At 48.1% G+C, this 17,788-nt stretch overlaps 2 protein-coding genes across 5 annotated transcripts in view; one reads left to right on the top strand and one right to left on the bottom strand.

Moving 5' to 3' along the window:
- The window catches only part of GLG1 (golgi glycoprotein 1), a 153,285-nt gene extending 148,033 nt beyond the window's left edge, over positions 1 to 5,252 (top strand). For 2 of the 3 annotated variants that reach the window (XM_040443123.1, XM_040443122.1), the window contains one exon: positions 149 to 5,252. In XM_040443123.1, coding sequence (XP_040299057.1) covers positions 149 to 316 — 168 coding nt within the window. In that variant the 3' untranslated portion in view covers positions 317 to 5,252. The remainder of the gene's footprint in view (positions 1 to 148) is intronic. The other variant, XM_040443124.1, reaches the window with a different exon arrangement.
- A 1,379-nt stretch (positions 5,253 to 6,631) lies between these two features.
- LOC121009791 (immunoglobulin alpha-2 heavy chain-like) lies at positions 6,632 to 16,771 on the bottom strand. Of its 2 annotated transcripts, none has more exons than XM_040443126.1 (5): positions 16,396 to 16,771; positions 8,906 to 9,265; positions 8,059 to 8,352; positions 7,698 to 7,754; positions 6,632 to 7,023 (listed from the first exon to the last, which is right to left on the bottom strand). In XM_040443126.1, the coding sequence occupies exons 1-5, from the start codon at positions 16,481 to 16,483 to the stop codon at positions 6,719 to 6,721; spliced, it is 1,104 nt and encodes a 367-aa protein (XP_040299060.1). In that variant the 5' UTR covers positions 16,484 to 16,771; the 3' UTR covers positions 6,632 to 6,718. The 2 variants fall into 2 exon arrangements, with proteins under 2 accessions (XP_040299060.1, XP_040299061.1); XM_040443127.1 differs by having other exon boundaries at positions 8,906 to 9,040.
- Between the last annotated feature and the right edge of the window lie 1,017 nt (positions 16,772 to 17,788).

Genomic DNA, 17,788 nt, shown 5'->3' with positions numbered 1-17,788 from the left:
GCTCTGTGTTTGATTGTCTTGTCCCTTGCCCTTTCTCCCAAAAGGAAATGACATAGATTAAACTAGGAATTGAGAGGGCAAGTTTTAGCTAGCCCTGCCTCCAACCCAGTTCTGTGTCCAAGGCCTGTGCTGCTGTGTGTCCTTCCAGGTGGCCCCGGCTGATGGCTTCTCTGACCTCGCCATGCAAGTGATGACATCTCCATCAAAGAACTACATTCTGTCTGTGATCAGCGGGAGCATCTGTATATTGTTCCTGATTGGCCTGATGTGTGGACGTATCACCAAGCGAGTAACACGAGAGCTCAAGGACAGGTAGAGCCACCGTGACCACCAAAGGAACTACCTGTCCAGTGCCCAGTTTGTACAGCCCTCCTGTATAGTGTACCCACTCACCTCGTTCTTCTAGGAGGTGGCATCAACACCCATGTTAGAGCAGCAGCAGGTGTCCTCTGCGTTGTCCCATCTCAGACTTCGCCCGTGTCCATGGTGTCCTCCTCCTCCTCCTCGACCATTTGTGCAACAGCAGCAGCTGGCCGCTTTGGTTATTGCCTTTGTTGGCAAATTTGGGTTTACCTGCCCGTAGACAAGTCTTTCTCGTACCAATGGAACTACCAGTACTTCCAGAACCAACTTACCTGACCTGCAACTCAAATGATTTTTAAAAAACAAAACAAAACAAAAACCACCAAAAAAAAAAAAAAAAAGAAAGAAAAGAAAAAAAATTTTTAAAGAAAGAAAAAAATGTATATAATAACACATCTCCTCCAGGCTTGACTTGGGCAATGGGGTTATTTCTTCTCTGTGACTGTAAAATGAAGCAGGACTTACGGGGAAAACACAGCACCCAATATGCTATATAACTGGGATGTCTTGCTCATTTCTCAAAAGCACCTTTGGACCATGTGGGGGCCACGGACTTCACCGACGAGTGGGAAATCAGTGACCAGTCTGCTTTGGGTCTTGTTTTCTTCTGCTAAAACAGTGATGCCTTCCAGATCTCACCTTAATAGAGCCACTGCTGGTCAGGACCCCAGGCCATGAGTATTTCTATGACCCCCTCACTTCAGTGAGGTAAAGCAAGCATGAGCTTCCTTAAGCCAGAGGCAGATGGGTTGGGGAGGAGATCAAAAGTGGGAAGCTGGTCAGAGGCTGGACCCTGAGTCCCAAGGAGCAGGATCCCAGGAATCTCCCTCCTCCAGGCTAGCACAGGACTCAGTTACATTCGGATTGACCCTGCTGGGGATGGTGGTTAGTCTGGAAGGCCTGCGGGGAGGCAGGGACTGCAGCAGAGAGGGAGCTCGGGGCAGGAAGGAGGAGCAGGGATTGATTCACTTTGCTCAGTTTTTAGGCAACAGTGCAAGTCAAAGACAATGGCTTATAAAGATTTAGTGTGGTCTCAAGATGTGACTGGCAGTCCAACCTGACCCTTGTGCAGGCTCAAGGCCACCTTCCCAGACAAGCTCCCTTATGCCTCTTTGTAGAGAGGACTTGGAAAGTTATTACGTTAAAAGATGGAGCCTTTTATCTGTTTTTTTCTTTCTGTCCATTTGCTGCGTACACCCACTGTAGTAGGCATTGGCTGAGTGTTGTACTTTGATGAATCATCAGATGTTGTACTTCCAGAATCTAGCTTTATGGAAGCAATCTTCCTGGCCGTCCTCCTTCGTCCCTCCAGTGTGGGATGGCAGGTTTGGAGTGTAAAAGGGGAGGAGTGCAGGCATCACAGTGCAACTTGGCACACCTTGGTTTGAGTTTGGGGCGTGGAGTTACAGTGGGTGCACAAGAGGGCGGCATGTACAGTAGGAGATATATTTATATAATATATATTTTATTAACCTGTTAGACGTCCACAGAGTATTATAAATCACGTGCCTAAAACTGTCCACATAGACCATGGCGCCCCTCCTTGCCCTGCCCCCCCTTTGCCACTGTCCACATGTGCTGCGGGACGTATGCAACATTTGTCTCCCCTGAAATGTGTTCGATACAAAGTGGGTCAGTTTGTGGATCAGTTGATGCAGATTACTCCTTGTCTCATCTGAATGATGTATATTTGAATACTGTGGTTTTCTTTGCTCATTGCTCCCCTTCCGGGAGGCAGTGCGATCCAGAAGCCAGCTCTATCCCCCTGCCTAGGGTACTGCGAGTTACCAAGGGGAACTGCTCAGCTGCTTGGTCCCTTCAGTCCTGCTCTTAGGGTCTTCCTGATTCTCAACACCTGTCCTGGGGTTCTTCCAAAACTTGAAACTCTTGGAGTCCGAGCAGCATACCCCTACCACCACCATTGTTGGACTGAATTGAGCTGGTCTGGATACTCCACCTCCAGGAGTTCCCACCTGGGCCTGGGGGCTTGGAATTGACAACCGGGGATGTCCTCTCAACGCAGGCCCCCACTGACCTGTCTGGCATGGTTCACAGGATAGAATAAAGCATTCACCATTTGGTGAGTGTGCGGGTACCATTCTCCATCTCTGCGTTCTCCCTCCTAGTGTTTGTAAAACAAACCAATAGTTTAAGGTATCTGGACATTTTGGCTTTGTCTGAAGCATATCTGGAAGCTTGAAAAGGATTTTGATTCTCGAAACATTTATCATCTTTAGAAATGATACAATAAATAAAAGGGATAATTCTGCCAGTATTTTTGTTGCTTTTGCTAGAAAGCATTTCACCATCCTGCTTGGAATAGTTTCACATGACTGGTTCTTGACAGTCCCAGGTAGTGTCCTGAGCAGTTTTCTACCTGCAGGGGGCCCAGCACCTTCTGAACCTGCAGCTCAACTGCATCCATTCTGCCCCCCATTTGGTATAATAACACAGGTTCTGGGGCACCTCTGTTCACTGGCCTCAGAGGTCAATCATGAGTAAATCACCTAGTCAACTCAAGAAGAAATCGCCCTAGTGGAGAAGCTGATGATGGACCTTGGCCTTTATCTCCTCTGATGTCTAGCCTGTGGACAATAACAAGCAGCTGGTGGGGGGTTTTCCACAGTCAAGGCCTCAGGCGTTTGCCGAAAATCCAGGTAACTCATCTGGCCTTATTAGCTCTCTCCAGGGTCTGGGGAAGTCATATGAAGTGTGCTCCAGAACACTCCAGAGGCCCCGAGAGGTTACTCTTCTGGCCTGGAGGCCCTCCGGTACAGGAGATTGGAAATGCAGGGCGACTGTCAAGAACAAGACTCTTCGCTCTAACTGAGTTTCTCTCCCAGAAGGGTAGCCCTGGAAGTGAGACCCTTACCCTGGTGCGGCCCTGACCATCCTCTGCTATTGCTGCTCTCCCAGGAGACGTGTGCTAGCAAGATGTGCTGAGGTAGGAGCATAGCCAAGGCTTGGGTTCACTCCAGCAGGAAAGTCTTCCTCCTCTACATTCCCTGGAGGCCCTCTGGCTGCCACTGCCAGTTCTGTGGGTCCAGTCAACGCACTCCAAACCAGTGCATCCTGAGTACTGGTACTCAGCAGGCATTGGCTCGAATTCACTGCAGGCCTCCGGCTGTCTGATATCCTGTGCTTCCTTTTCTGGGGAACAGTGAGCAGCTCTGACTGGGCGAGAGAGGGAGGGAGATTCTGCTTTCCTAGAAGAGGTGACAGAATTGTCAGAGTTCACTTCTTCCTATTTCCTGAAGTTGTGTCATAAAAGAATCCAGTGGTAAAGAGGTCTATAGTATCCATTTACTCATCAGACAAAATGGAACGAGACTTCTGTGCCGACTTCCCTGTCTTCCCAAGAAAAGATTCACTCTCTTGTGTGAGTATGACTTCTGGAAATGTCTCCCATCCTCCCCACCCCCAGGCTTGCGGTACAGCTTCTGTCCCACAGATCCCCACTCTAGGGAGTCATCCAGGGAGAGAGAGAGATGGCTTCATGGGCCTCCTTTCTTACTTAGCTGGTCTCAAGTTCTTCTGAGAAAAAGCTTTCATAGCCCGTTTCTTCCCCTCCCCCACCAAAAACTACATGTTCTCCACATCCAGCTTCTTTTAAGCAAGCAGATACAGAGAAGGAAGCTGGAAGGGACCCATGGCAGCCAGCCAGCCAATCCAGCCTGACCCATTCAAGCTAAATTTTGGCCACAGAACCATAAGCATAGGGCTTTTTGAATTGTGTGCATTTTGGTATATATGTTTGTATTTCAGGTTCTTATGGATTTGGGAAACCTGAACGATCCTTTTTTTCTCCCCCGCTTTGGACAGCACCTACGTAGCTTTATCGAATGCAGCATTCTGGTACCCTGAATTTCTCCTCGGCCTTCAGGGACACTGCTCTCCTTCACCTCTTTTCCACTGCTCCCTGATTCCCAAGGGCCGTGAGGCCACAGCTCCTGTTCTGGCCTGCCCCTCCTCCCTTCCTCCCTCACTCTGTCTCTCTCTCTTGTCTTTGGTTGGCCATCTCTCTAATACACTCCTCTTGGTCCTCCTCTCCATTAGGACCAGGGTCACATGTTAGCGCATTCGAGTCTGAAGCCGAATCCCCCTTCTTGCCCTGACCTCAGACAACAGATAAGTCATAGCAAACCCAGAACGGACTCTTCTGAGTGACAAGCTTCTCCCAGCCGTCTAGTGAGATCACTATGGAGACCCCAGGACTGCTTGTTATCTGGAGCACAAGGTGGAACTATCTGTTTAGTCTGGTGGTAGCAGGATCCTGATGGTGGTTTTCTCTCCTTCCTCCTCCCCAAGATCTGTCACAACACACCGGTAGGGATGTTGTTGGGATACATGGAGTAGAGAAACCTTCCTGGGCAAGGAGAAAATTCAGATAGTGCCTCTATATTCTGTTTTTGCCTTCCCCCAGCATGGAACCCATGGAACCCATGGAACCTGGACCCCAGAGCCCAGCAGGCCTATGCCAGGAGCTAGGGAAGTTGGAGAGGCCCCGGGCAGACTGCAGTCAGTGCATGGGGTCGGGTGGCCAGCAGGACAGCCGGCAGCAGGAGCCTTCCTAGCAGCTTCTCCCGGCACAGTGTTCCCAGGTCAGTCCAAGCAGGAAAACAGACTGAACAGCAGATGCTGTGTGACATCTTAGGCCTTGAACTTTTTTTTTTTTAAGAAAGAGAAAATACAGAAAAGTAAAATTAACAAGCCTCTTTTGTAAATGATTTTTCTTTCTATGTATAAAATCCCAGCAGTTCCTTGTTTTTACATGTTCATGCTGTGTAATTTTGAGATGTTACTGAGATCCTGAACATAATGTGCATTTTTTTCTGTACAGATGAAATGGGAGAATTTAATAAAGAGTTTGCAGGTTTTTACTTGTTAAATCTTCTCTGGTGACTGGGAGGACGCCCCCAACCAACTGCTCTGTGAGGAGCATCTCCCGAGCTGTGCACCCTGACCCTACTCGCTGCGCTTGGTGGTGTCATTTCTGTCTCCTCAGCTAAATAGGTCAAGCAGGGTAGGACCACAGGAACTTTAGAGGCCGGATCCAAGGTTTTCTGACCGTCAGGTTGATGTGTTGGGAATTACTCACTTTAAACCACATCATAAGGCTCCTTCCTGGGGAGAGCGTAGCTGGGACCCATTGTTGCACATAAGGCACGTGGATGCACTGGTCTCTAGTGGTCACCTTCCCTCTGGGCCCAGAACTAGGCCACATTTCTTGTCCATGCCCTGTCAGGTCCCTGTTCATCAGCCCTCACCTCCCCGTTCCAACAGCCCAGTCCCAGGGCCAGTGACCCCTGTGACACCCTTCCTGAGGCTTCTGTCTCCTTCGCTATGGCAAAGCGAATTTGCATGTGGGTGTTACAAAATCCTCACTTAAGGACTTTGCATGGACACAAGGATTTCTCGAAGTAGAAACATCTGTACCAGGATCTGAGTGCTAGGATGCCCGGTGAGAAAGGACCAGAGGACCCTGGGCCCAGGGTTTCTTCTCAGAACTCAGATCCACTTTTTGCAGCCGTCACATGGGAGATGGTGGGCCTGCGTGTAGCGTGGAGGCCAGGAGAAGGCGAAGCGTAGAAGAACAAAAGAGGAAGAGAGAACAACTGGAAACACTCTGTAGGGAACTCTGGGCAGCCATCGCCCTGGATGGGAGGAGTCTGGGGCCAGATGCTCCTGAGAGTCTTAGAGAGGCTGCCTGCTGTGGTGCAAGTGTGGGAAATGAAGTCACTGGTATTCCCACAAGGGAGAAGTGGGTTCCCTAGCTCGCAGCATCGGCCCCTTGACGGGATGCCACAGCAGTAGTGGGGACCGTGCTGCCTTAGCAGTCTCTGAAGGAATCACCCTACGCTCAAATTCTGTGTGATCTTTCTGATTAAAAACCCTTGGCCAACTTAAATCCTCAGAGGCATTTGGCATTTGTTCTCAAAAGGGGCTGAGGAATGAAAGGATTTTAGCCAAAAAGGGGGAGAACTTTAGATACCCAACCCTCTGCTAGATGAAGAAGTGAGAGAGGGTGGGTGTGACCCGGCTTTCTCAGCTAGTGAGCAGCAAAACATGACCATCTGCCCCTGCCACATGCGTTTCCCTCTGACCGGCCAGAGTGGCCTTGGGACCTGTATGACTTTCAGGCTCCAGCCTGCAGTAGCTGACCTGTCCTCAGAGCCAGACCATACCCTGGACGTCCCTCCCCTGGAAGCTATTGGCCTTGGTCCCAGGATTCCACCTCCCTTGCCCAGAACAACCCACAGCACAGCAGTAACTTCTCAAATTCCCTGTATTTATGGAGAAATTTGGACAGCCTGAGAGAGAAAGGGGGACCCGATGGGTAACGAAAGGCAGCAGACTAGGAGGAAGCTGGCCGGAGCAAGGAGGGAGGGTCCGGGGCATGGGCAGCCCCTCGGAGGACATGGAAGCCCCTGGGGCTCGGCCACTTGTGCTCCGGGGCCGCGGCAGGAGTGCACCTCCTGCCCACCTGCACCCTGGAACCGGGGGCCGCTCTTTGACCCCCTCTGGGGAGTGGCTCCGTAGGGTGGGCCCAACAACAGCGATTCCTCCAGAGAGCAGCCAGGATGAGGCCGTAGATGACAGATGCGCCCAGCAGTCCCAGGTAGCAGTAGGTGGTGGCAGTGAGGATCTGCTCCAGCTCCACTGTGAGGGAGACAGGCACAGGGTGAAAGTGGGCCCACAATGAACAACATCTTCATGGGCTTCTCCCTGCCCCTGCCTCCTCCTAAGGAGGCCTCTCTGGCTCACTTTATCCTCTGTGAAGTTGTGTTACTCCCCATTTATAGGATAAAAAGTTAGACTTAAGATCTGTAAGTGCAGAGACGGTCTGGACTGGATGGGGTAAGTAGGTAGGTGGATCTGAGGCCAAGAGAGTAAAAGACTCCTCCCCCCCCCCCTCCCCCCCCCCCACCCTAGGGGCCACAGAATGTTGAGGGCTGAACCAGGACTAGACCCAGGTGCTTTGGACTGGGTCTACACCTTTTCCAGCCAGAATCTCAGGGCTCAGCTCTGACTGCATCAACACAGGAGCTTCCCAGACCCCCCTGCGGGAGGGCCCCTCTCCTGGCTGAGCTCCTGAATATTTCCTGTGTTCCTGTCCTAGGACCTTTAGTGCAGTGTTCCTTGCATTTTAAACCTTGGTTCAGTGTCTGACCTACTCCTCTAGACTCACTAATATTCAGACTGTGTTCCAGTCACCTCTCTGCCCTGGCAAATACTTAGTACTCCATAAAATGATTGCTGAATGAGTCGATGACTGTGAAAAGTCAAGGCTTCACCACCCAGGGGGTCCCACGTCAGTGTTGGGGGGTCCGTACCTAGAAGAATGTGTCCACTCTTGTTCGCATTCTCCACTTCCAGCGTTCTCCTGTGCCCTGGAACAGAGCAGATGCCCTTCATATAGCTTCCCTCTACCCTGTCCCCCAAAGGAAATAAGCAGGCATTCACCACTAGGGAACACAGAAGCCAGGAGTGACAGAGTAGGTATTAGGACTTTGGGGGTAGCTGGTCCCACAACATTGCACGGGCTCCAGAAGCTAGGGCAGAGCCAAGGGTTCTTTGCCACACACAGCAGTGCTTATCTTGACTTTCTGGTTTGCCAGGGAGTAACTGATGTCTGGGTTCCAGGTGGTTGCATCAGGAAGACTGGAGCACAACCCCTGGGTCCTCTCTACTCACCTCGGCCCCAGGGCAGGGGCAGCACGACTTCTAAGACTCCACTCTGGTGCAAGCCTCGGCAAGTCACAGACATTCCTGCCACCTCCTGAGGCAGCTGCAGCCAGCTGACCATGGGATCCCCAGCTCCCCCAGTGGAGTCCTCTTCCTCCTGGTATTGGCCTTCCAGGACCCAGGACACCCTCAGAGGGTCAGGGTTATGTCCTAGGGCCACACAAAGTACATGGAAGGGAGGGCCGTAGGCTGGGATGAACAGGCTCAGCTCAGGTGGCTGCAGAGCCAGGGGTTGCCTCTTAGCTGTGGGGAATGAGAGGAAGAAGGATGTTACCCAATACCACCAGCCTCTTCCAAACTCAGTCCTATTGATCCCCCTCCTTCTGGGGCCTCTAGAGACTCTTCTACCCTACCTCTATGGCCTTCCCTCACCTTTGTCAGAATCTACTTTGCCCCACAACTGGCCTTCTGGCCTGTTGAGCAGAATATGAGCTGCTGAGCTTATCTCTGCCACATGTACCTTCTGTCCTCCGGGCCTTAAGTATCCTTACTACAGAGCAAGGGAAGGGAAGGGATTTAATGTTCTTGATGAGGCTTCCCCTCCCAGGCCTAAAAATCCGGTCTAAGGTGTTTCTGTCCATCCTCAAATGCTTCCAGCCAATTCCACCATCCAGAAGCTTGAGCATTTTCCCTGCTGGCAGTCTACTCTCCTGGGCCCTCCTTCTCTTTCCCTCATCCTACTGACAACAGCTTCCTCCAAGGGGGCTCCACCATCTACACCTTTCTGCCCACTGCCACCAGCTCCATTGCAATCGTATGCACTAGGGGCACCAGATCCCCACGCTCTTAGACTCACCCTGATAGAGCAGTCGGGTACCTTCTCCAAAGACATACTGGCCTGAAAACCATATGGCACAGTAGTAGGTGCCCTCATCAGCAGGGCCGGCATTACCCACGGTCAGGAGCGCAGCATTCTGGGCTGGGTCCATCTCTGCCAGAAAGCGAGGATTCACACCAAAACCATAGGTGGGGGGAGCCCCTTCTCGCTGACTCAGCAGGAAGGTGGGGCCACTCCCCTTCAACTGCTGGTACCAAGATAAGACATGAGCCCTGGCAGGGCTTCCCTGCACCACACACCAGATCTGTGGATTGCCTCGTCCACTCACCACAGAAGACCGAGGCTGGAACAGAGAGGGCTGGAGGACTTCTGGGGCACCTGAAGAGGCAGAGAGGATAGTGACCCACTCAAAACAACTCAGTAGTCCTTTATTAGACACTGTCAGCTCAGCCGAAGCGTCCGGTCTCACCAGAAGGCCATTTGACAATACCTGTCAAAACTGTACGTCATCACACTCTGTGATCTGGCAATTTTATTTCCATAAATTTACCTTAGGAAAATAACTGGACTCAGGTATATTGGTAGACCTACGAACAGGACTGTTATAATAATGAGAAAATAAATGTACTTAGAGGAGAGGATAAAGTTTTAAATGAGACACCCGGTCTATGTAGTACTACTATGTAGGCCCCATAAAAGGAAAATGAAGAACTCTCACTTCTGGGTAGGATGGAGTTGTTGGCAGCCAAATAATGTTCCCACTGAAAACAACTAGAAAAGCCAGAGGAACAGACGATATTTCAGGTTTAAGAGAGGTACAGAAGCAACAGTGGCCAGATGGGTTAAGGATGTGCAGAGGGAAGAGCCACGGAGGTGCAGAGTGACAACTTTCAGCCATCTGCAATTGCCAATTCTGGCAAGAGGCTAAGGCTCCAGGTTTTCCCCAGGGGGAAGGCTGCAGGTGAGACAAGAGAAATGAGCAGAGCCGTTTATAATCTCACAGGCTGCAGTGACAAAACCGAAAGCCTGAGGAACCTCAAATATATGTTCAGTTATCACCATTACCTGAAGTCTGAAATTTTACAAGATGGGAACCTTAAAAGCTAAGCCCAACCTCTGTGAAGCAGAGTGGAATTTTGCAGAGTCACAGTGCTGAGAAGATAAATGATCAGAGTTTGACGTCTCTCAAAAGGAAACCCTCTGCTGTATACACCAGGATTTCAGTTCAAGGTCCCAAACGGGTCAGCCCTAGGAACAAGGCAAATGAGTAGTAGATGGAACTCTATTAAAACTGCATTCCGTACACTTCTAACTAACTGTAGAAGGAATTCTGGAATTAGGAAGCCACCATTTGACAACCACCATAGGAATCAGTCAGACAAGAAGCATCAATAGATGATAAAACATTTTGGGTTTGGGTAAGTTTATTTATTTGTTTATTTATTTATTTTTTGAGAGAGAGAAAGAGCACGAGTGGGGGAGGGGCAGATCTAGGGAGAGAGAGAATCCCAAGCAGGCTCCACACCATCAGGGCAGAGTTTGACGCGGGGCTCGATCCCATGAACAGTGAGATCATAACCTGAGCCCAAATCAAGAGCTGGACGCTGAACTGAATGAGCCACCCAGGCACCCAGCCACATGAGCAAAATCAATATCAACAGGAATGGGGCAAACAGACATCATGTCTCCTGATATAGGGCACTGAGAACCCAATCTTTCGGTGGTATTCCCGTCATAAATGCATGCCTGAATCTAATCATGAGGAAACATCAGGTTTGAAGCATCAAACCCAAGTTGACGTATATTCTACAGAATAACTGGCCTGTACTCCATCATGAAAGGTGAAAACTAAGGAACTGTTCCAGATTAAAGGAGAATAAAGAGACATGATAACTAAATGCAGTGTGTGATCATGGATCGGATCTTGGACCATATATATATATATATATGGTCCATATATATATATAGACCATCTATATATATTTATTTTACTCTAAAGAATATTGGAGAGAAAACTGGTGAATTTTGAGTAAGATTTGTAGATTGAATCATATTAATGTTGGCTTCTTCATTTTGATCATTGTACTGTGTTACACGAAGACTGATGGATGACTTCTCATCAGAGATGATGGAAGCCAGAAGACAATGAAGAGACATTTAAAGTTCTTGCGTGAAAACAAACAAACAAACCTGTCAACATAGAATTTTTTCTTACCTAATGAAACCGTCTTGAAAATAAAGATGTTCCCAGATAAAAGCTGAGATAATATGTCACCTACAGGAATCCTAAAAGGAAATCTCCAGGCAAAAGAAAAATGACCCTAGATGGAAACAGGGAAATGCATGAAGGAATGAAGAGTAATAGAAAGGGTAAATATGTAGTTAAATATAAATAAATATTGTCTGTACAAAGCAATAGAAATGTCGACTTGAAATGTCTTATAAGAACAACACAGAAGTTGGGAGGAGGCAAGTGAAGTTAAAATACTCTAACATTATAGCCTCATTAGAGAAGTGGTCAAAGTAGTATTATATTAGACCATGAAGTCAGAAATGCATATTTTAATCTGTAGGAGTAGCCACTAAAAGAATAATAAAAGAATGTATAATTAACAAGTTTTTAGAGGAGGGAATATTTTTTAAAAGAATCCAGGAGCACCTGGGTGGCTCAATTAATTGAACATCTGACTCTTGATTTCATCTCAGGTCATGATCTCACAGTTAGTGAGTCTGAGCCCTGCGTCGGACTCTGCACTCACAGTGTGGAGCCTACTTGGGATACTCTGTCTCCCTCTTTCTCCCAAAAATAAATTGAAAAAAAAAAAAAAAGAATGCAAAAGAAGACAACAAATAAGAGAAAAGGGAACGAGAAACAAGGACGATAGTAGGTATAAACCCAAATATATTAGTAAATACGCTAAATATAAGGGGACTAAATTCTACAATTGAAAGACTAGGATAGACAGAATGGATCAAAATCTAACAACTATAACCTGCTAACAAAGATCACACCCTAAATATTAGGACTTGAAAACACTGAAAGTAAAAGTATTATTATCACTGATACACCTATGCTAACATCAGATCAAATAGGCTTCAAGGCAAAAAATAGTACGAAGAGATGAAGATGTACACTTAACGATGTAAAAGGGGCATCCCACCAGAAAGACATAAACCCAGCCATTTCAATAACCATATTAAATGTAAGTGGTCTAAACACCTCAACTGAAAGTCTGATTGGACAGGAATCCTGTGGATATTCCATCCACAACAAACCCACATAAGGACAAAAATGATTTAAAAGAAAAAGGATGGAAATGTCATACTATGCTACTATGATTTTTTTTTTTTAACAGAAAGGGTAGTATCAAAATCAGATAAAGTTGATTTCAGGGCAAAGAATACTACTAATAGTAAAAAGTTTTATTTCATAATGTTAAAGAGTTCAATTCATTAAGAGAATATAACAATCTTAAACACTTACACACATAATGGAATTTCAAAATAAAAGAAGCAAAAGTAATAGAACTGCACAGAAAGACAGACAAATCCACAATAATGGCCAGAGATTTCAACACCCATCTTTTAATATTTGATAGAACAAGCAGGTAGAAAATCTCTGAGGATACAGACGCCTTGAATAATACCATCGACCAATTTACAAAACGGTACTTATAGAGCCCTCCACCCAACAACCCCCAATTACACTTATTTTTCAAATGCCCACGGAACCTTTATCAACTTAGATCATATTCTGAACATAAAACAAGTCTTCATACATTTAAAAGGATTCAAGTCACACACACAATGTTCTTTGACCACAGTGGAATTCAATTAGAGACCAATGACAAAGATGTTTGGAAAATTCCCAAATGTTTGGAAAATAACTTAGTTCTAAATAACCCATGGGTCAAAGAGTAAATCTGGAAGTATAGCAGTATTTAGAAGTAAATGAAAATAAGAAGGTGATGGGTCAAAAAATGTGTGAGTGCTGCTGATACAATAACTGGAAACAGACACGGGGGATCTATCCAGATGATAAAAGTGCTCTAAGACTCAATGCTGGTTATAGTTGCATTGGTACACTACATTGGTAAATGTACCAATAAACTTGGTACATTTGCTGAAAACAATTAAATTGTACAGTGCATCTAAATTGAGTGGATTGCGTGACACGTATACTTCACAGAAGTTGTTTCTAAAAACACCTAAGGACTGTTAAAGAAGAAATAAAATCGCATTTGCAGACAACCTAGTGGTAAACATAATAAAATTTTAAATGTATAATCTGTTAGAAATAAATGGGTTTATCAAGGTCACTGGATATAAGGTAAGTATAGAAAAATAAATTATAGTTCTATATTAACTATAAATAGACAATAAAATTAACAAAATACTACTTATGATAGCATCAAAACCAACAGATACCTAAAAATGAATCTTTTTTTTTTTAAGTTCATTTGGAGAGAGAGAGCACACACACAAGCTGCAGACGGGGAGGGAGAGAGAGAGGGAGAGAGAGACCATGGCAAGCAGGCGCCGTGCTGTCAGCGTGGAGCCCCATGTGGCGCTGAAACTCTAGAACGGTGAGATGATGGCCTGAGCCGAAATCAAGAGTCAGACGTTTAACCGACGGAGCCACCCAGGTGCCCTCCCTAGAAATAAATCTCCTAAAACTATGCAAGTCCTCTACAGTGAAATCCACACAACATTATTGAAAGAAATGTTTACAATGTAAGTAAGTGGAGACAGATACCACGCGCATGCATTAGAACATTCACTGTGATGGAGTTGTCAGTTTTTCCTAAAGTGATACACAGCGTCAAACTTAGCTCGTCTTCTGAGCCATAAAACAAGTCTTAGTACATTTAAAAGTTCCCATCAAACCCCAGCAGGTCTTTTTGTGGAAAATGATAAGCTGATTCTAAAATTTTTATGCAAATGTAAAGTTCCTAGAATATCTAGGGCAATCTTGAAGAACAGCAGAGCTGGAGGAGTTACACCCCCAAGAACCAAAACTTTCAAGGGGCTGATTTAATGAAAACAGTGTGGTATTGGTGCAAGAATACACAAGGGATCAGTGGAACATGAGCCAGATTCCAAAACGTGTCTACAGTTTTATGACAAAGCGATGCTATAAGGCTATGGAGAAAGGACGTCCTTTTGTGCTGGGTCAACTGGATATGCACATATGCACAAGCAGTGAGTTTGTTTGTTTGTTTTGCACAAGCAGTGAACTTTAACCTCCAACTCTTACTGGATTACAACCAAAAATTTCAGCTGGATTACACATCTAAATCTGGAATGTAAAACAGGAAAGCTTGGAAGAAAACATAGGATAATATCTTTATTTATTTATTTATGTTGAGAGAGAGAGAGAGAGAAAGAACGAGAAGAGGAAGGGCAGAGAGAGAGGGGGACAAAGGATCCTAAGTGGGCTCCGTGCTAACAGCAGAGAGCCTGATGCGGAACTGGAACTCACAAACTGTGAGAACGTGACCTGAGCCGAAGTCAGAAGCTTAATGAACTGAGCCACCGAGGCACCCCGAGAATATCTTTATCAGCATAAACCTCGGAAAGAAATCTTAGTAGGCAAAGATTTCTTAAATACGACACCAAAAAAAGTCCGTTATAAAGGAAAAACTATTATGTAAACAACATTAAAATTGGGAGTGGCTGTTTATCAGAAGACACCATTAACAACAGCAAAAAGATCCATGGACTGGAAGATACAACACAAATAACCAACAGAGGAGTTCTATTTAGATTTTTAGATTATATAAAGATCTCCCATAAATCATAAACAAAAAGTCAAATGAACCAATAGAAACATGAACAGAAGATTTGAACGGGCCCTTCACAGAACAGGATATCCTAAAGGTCAACAAACATGAAAACGCGCTCAATGCCACTATTCATCAGGGAAACAGAAATTAAGACTATGGGGAGATTAAAAAAAAAAAAAAAAAGACTAGGAGGACATCAGGCACACACGTACCTCAATGGCTAAAATGAAAAAGACAGGTAATTCTCAAGTCTCAGCAAAGATGTGGAGGAACGGGAATTCTCTTACACACGTACGTATCTGTTTTTGCTAACATCCCAAAACCTGAAGGAATTTTTAACCGTTAACAGCAGTAGCGTGTGGGTTCGGGACCATGGGAGGTCTTAGGGCTTCTAATAAATCTACTGCTGTGTAATTTTACTTTGCAGGCTTTACCATCACCGTCAGAAACGAAAAGTTTCACATTTTGAAAAGAACAAGTCTCTCCCATCACGCTCGAACACCAAGACCCAGGACGTAGTGGTATTTCCTCGCCCTCATCTCTCTTGACCTTTCTGTGGCACTTACCTTGACCACTCCTGGGTCAAAGCCAGGTCTGCCTTCAAACCCCAGGGGCTGACCCCACTCTGCTCCCCTCCCACCTGTCCATCAGCCCTTCTGGTGCCTCAGTCTCAGTCCCTGGGATCTCTCCGTCACCCTCTCTCCTGACTCCTGGACAAGCTCACTGGGGGTAGCTCTTCCCTGAGGGTTCCTCAGTTTCTCTCCGGCCTCATTTCCACCAAATTAGAGTGAGGAAGATCCACCCCCCACCCCTGCATTCCCCATCCTCCAGCTTCCCCAGCCTGCAGACAAGTCCCAGTCTCCAGGTCCTGCAGACCCTGTCACACAGCTGTCCTCCCCTCCACCAAAGCCTCTTGAGCCTGGGTCACCTCCTGCCACCCGGATGGCCCCCAGCCTCCCGCTGCTCCTGCTGGCCCCAATGTCATGCCCCAGCCCATGTCACACCCCCCCCCCAACTCCACCGCTTTCACCAGACCCCCATCTACTAGCTAGCTGTGTGACTTTGGACACCTTATCTAAGCCTCAGTCTCACTCTAAAATGAGGGTTGTAGAATCTACCTCACAGAATTGTCATAGGATTCAATGAGATAAAGTCTAGCATACAGTGCCTCCTTAATCAATGTCACCAGTTTCTACTCTTTCTGTTCAGCTCCAGGGGACCGCAAGGCACGGGTGATCTGACCCCTTCCCCAAGTACCGAGACCGCCCCTCCCACCCCTCAACTGCCCCCGCCCAAGCCCCTCTGTCCAGGTCCAGCCCCTGCACCTCCCCCGCCCCCCTTCTCGGCACCCTGCAGTCACTCAGGCCTAGGTTCCTCATGGGAGGTGGGAGTGAGGGGTCCACCCGGCTGTGCACCAGCCGCTCTCCCGCCTTCCGCTTCCAATAGTCCCCGCTACGCTCCTAAACCAGAATCTGTCCACAGTCACAAACCTCCATCCCCATTAAACGCGAGAGGGGCGCCTGGGTGGCTCAATCGTTGAGCGGCTGACTTCGGCTCAGATCATGATCTCACGGTGGTGGGACAGCTCAGAGCCTGGAACCTGCTCCCTGTCTCTGCCCCTCTCTTGCTCTCTCTCAAAAACTAAATAAACATTAAAACAATATTTTAAACGGAGCGAGAGGCCTAATTAGGATCTGGGACAGGGAGAGGGGAGAAGCTCACCTGAGACAGAGCGCAGCAGCCAGACACACAGGGCCCAGCCACGCCAGGACGCCGGGACTCTACTCGGGAGCTTTGGTGGCGACGCCATCTCTCTCCGTATCAGCCCGAGGCTGGACGGAGCGTGCAGCGCTTCTCCAACCGGGCCCTTCCTGTGGCCCCAGAACGAGGGGCCTGATGTCGGCTTCCTCCCTAGGTGCGGAGGGTGCGGGGGGGGGGGGGGGGGTACAGACACAGGCTCGGTGCAATTGTGGGCCAACCCCAATATCCGGGTCTCTCGGAAAGCCCCTGGAGGGGTGGGGGTGGGGCCTCTGAGTGCTGGGGCGAAGCACGGAGGACTACTTGGTTTGCAAGCAGTTCAGCAGAGGACTTGGTTTACTGGCCCCTGAAACCAGTCCCGGAGAGGTCCCGGCCTCGGGTCTGGCTGGGTCCGCAGGCCTGAACTGTGATGTCAGAGGCACACCCCTTTCTTTCTGCTCTGTAGCCGTCTTTCTTTCCGTTTGGTTTGCGGGCAGGCTCTCCACACATGGTGGGAAGATGTCCCCCAGGGCCCAAGGCTCAGGTTGGCCAGCGTAGCCACCTCGGGGAAAAGGAAGAGTCTCCTTCCTGTTACTTGAAGCAGAGGTCCGAGGCTGATGTTGGTCGACCTAGCCTGGACCATGCACCTGCCAAAACCCATCACTGTGATCAGTGGGCTGGCTGGGCCTGGGTCACCTGTGCCCTCTGGAAGCTGAGGCATGGGGGCAATTTCAGAGGGTCTTTGGGGACTTGGAGTCACAGCATGGTGGTTCCCAGAGGAAAGCTGGATGCAGTCACCAGAGGGTCCAGAGCAGGCACCTACCTGTCCAAAGGGGCTAATGTAACAGAAGAAGGGGGGGGCCTCTCTGGCCCAAGAGGGACCCCTCTGCTGCCTCCTTCCAGCTTCTCAGTTCGGCAGCCATGTCCCCACACCCTCTCACAAAGCCCCCACCTGTTTCTCCACGTTGCTCTGCTTCCTGACTGTCCCAAGAAGTGGCCCGCAGTTTCTCCTGCGGCTCGGGAAGAAAAGCCTTGATGGCCTGCTCACCAGAGCCCTGAGACATCCTTCCGTCCCAGAGAGACCCAGACCTCGTGGTTCTGTAATAGCAACCAAGATAATCATAACAATAAATAATTGGCCACCTCCTCATCTTCCCTCAGGTTGGGTTATCCGGTGGACTCAGCGCCAGTGCCACGAGGCACTTAGCACACACGGTACCCGGCATGTTGGAAGCACCTGGTGAATGAGGTAGGTCATGTTTTCCAACATGGCCACCACAATGCATCTCCCCCCACACGCCCTTTCTTTTTCCACCCAAGTTGGTATTCATTTTCTAAGCTGAGATACCATTGACGCACAGTAAGCTGTACATATTCA

Source organism: Herpailurus yagouaroundi, unplaced genomic scaffold (assembly GCF_014898765.1).
Source record: "Herpailurus yagouaroundi ecotype Mexico unplaced genomic scaffold, PumYag 190, whole genome shotgun sequence".
Classification (NCBI taxonomy): Eukaryota; Metazoa; Chordata; class Mammalia; order Carnivora; family Felidae; genus Herpailurus; species Herpailurus yagouaroundi.
Note: the sequence above shows the minus strand (reverse complement) of the source record. Positions and strands in the feature narration are given on the sequence as shown.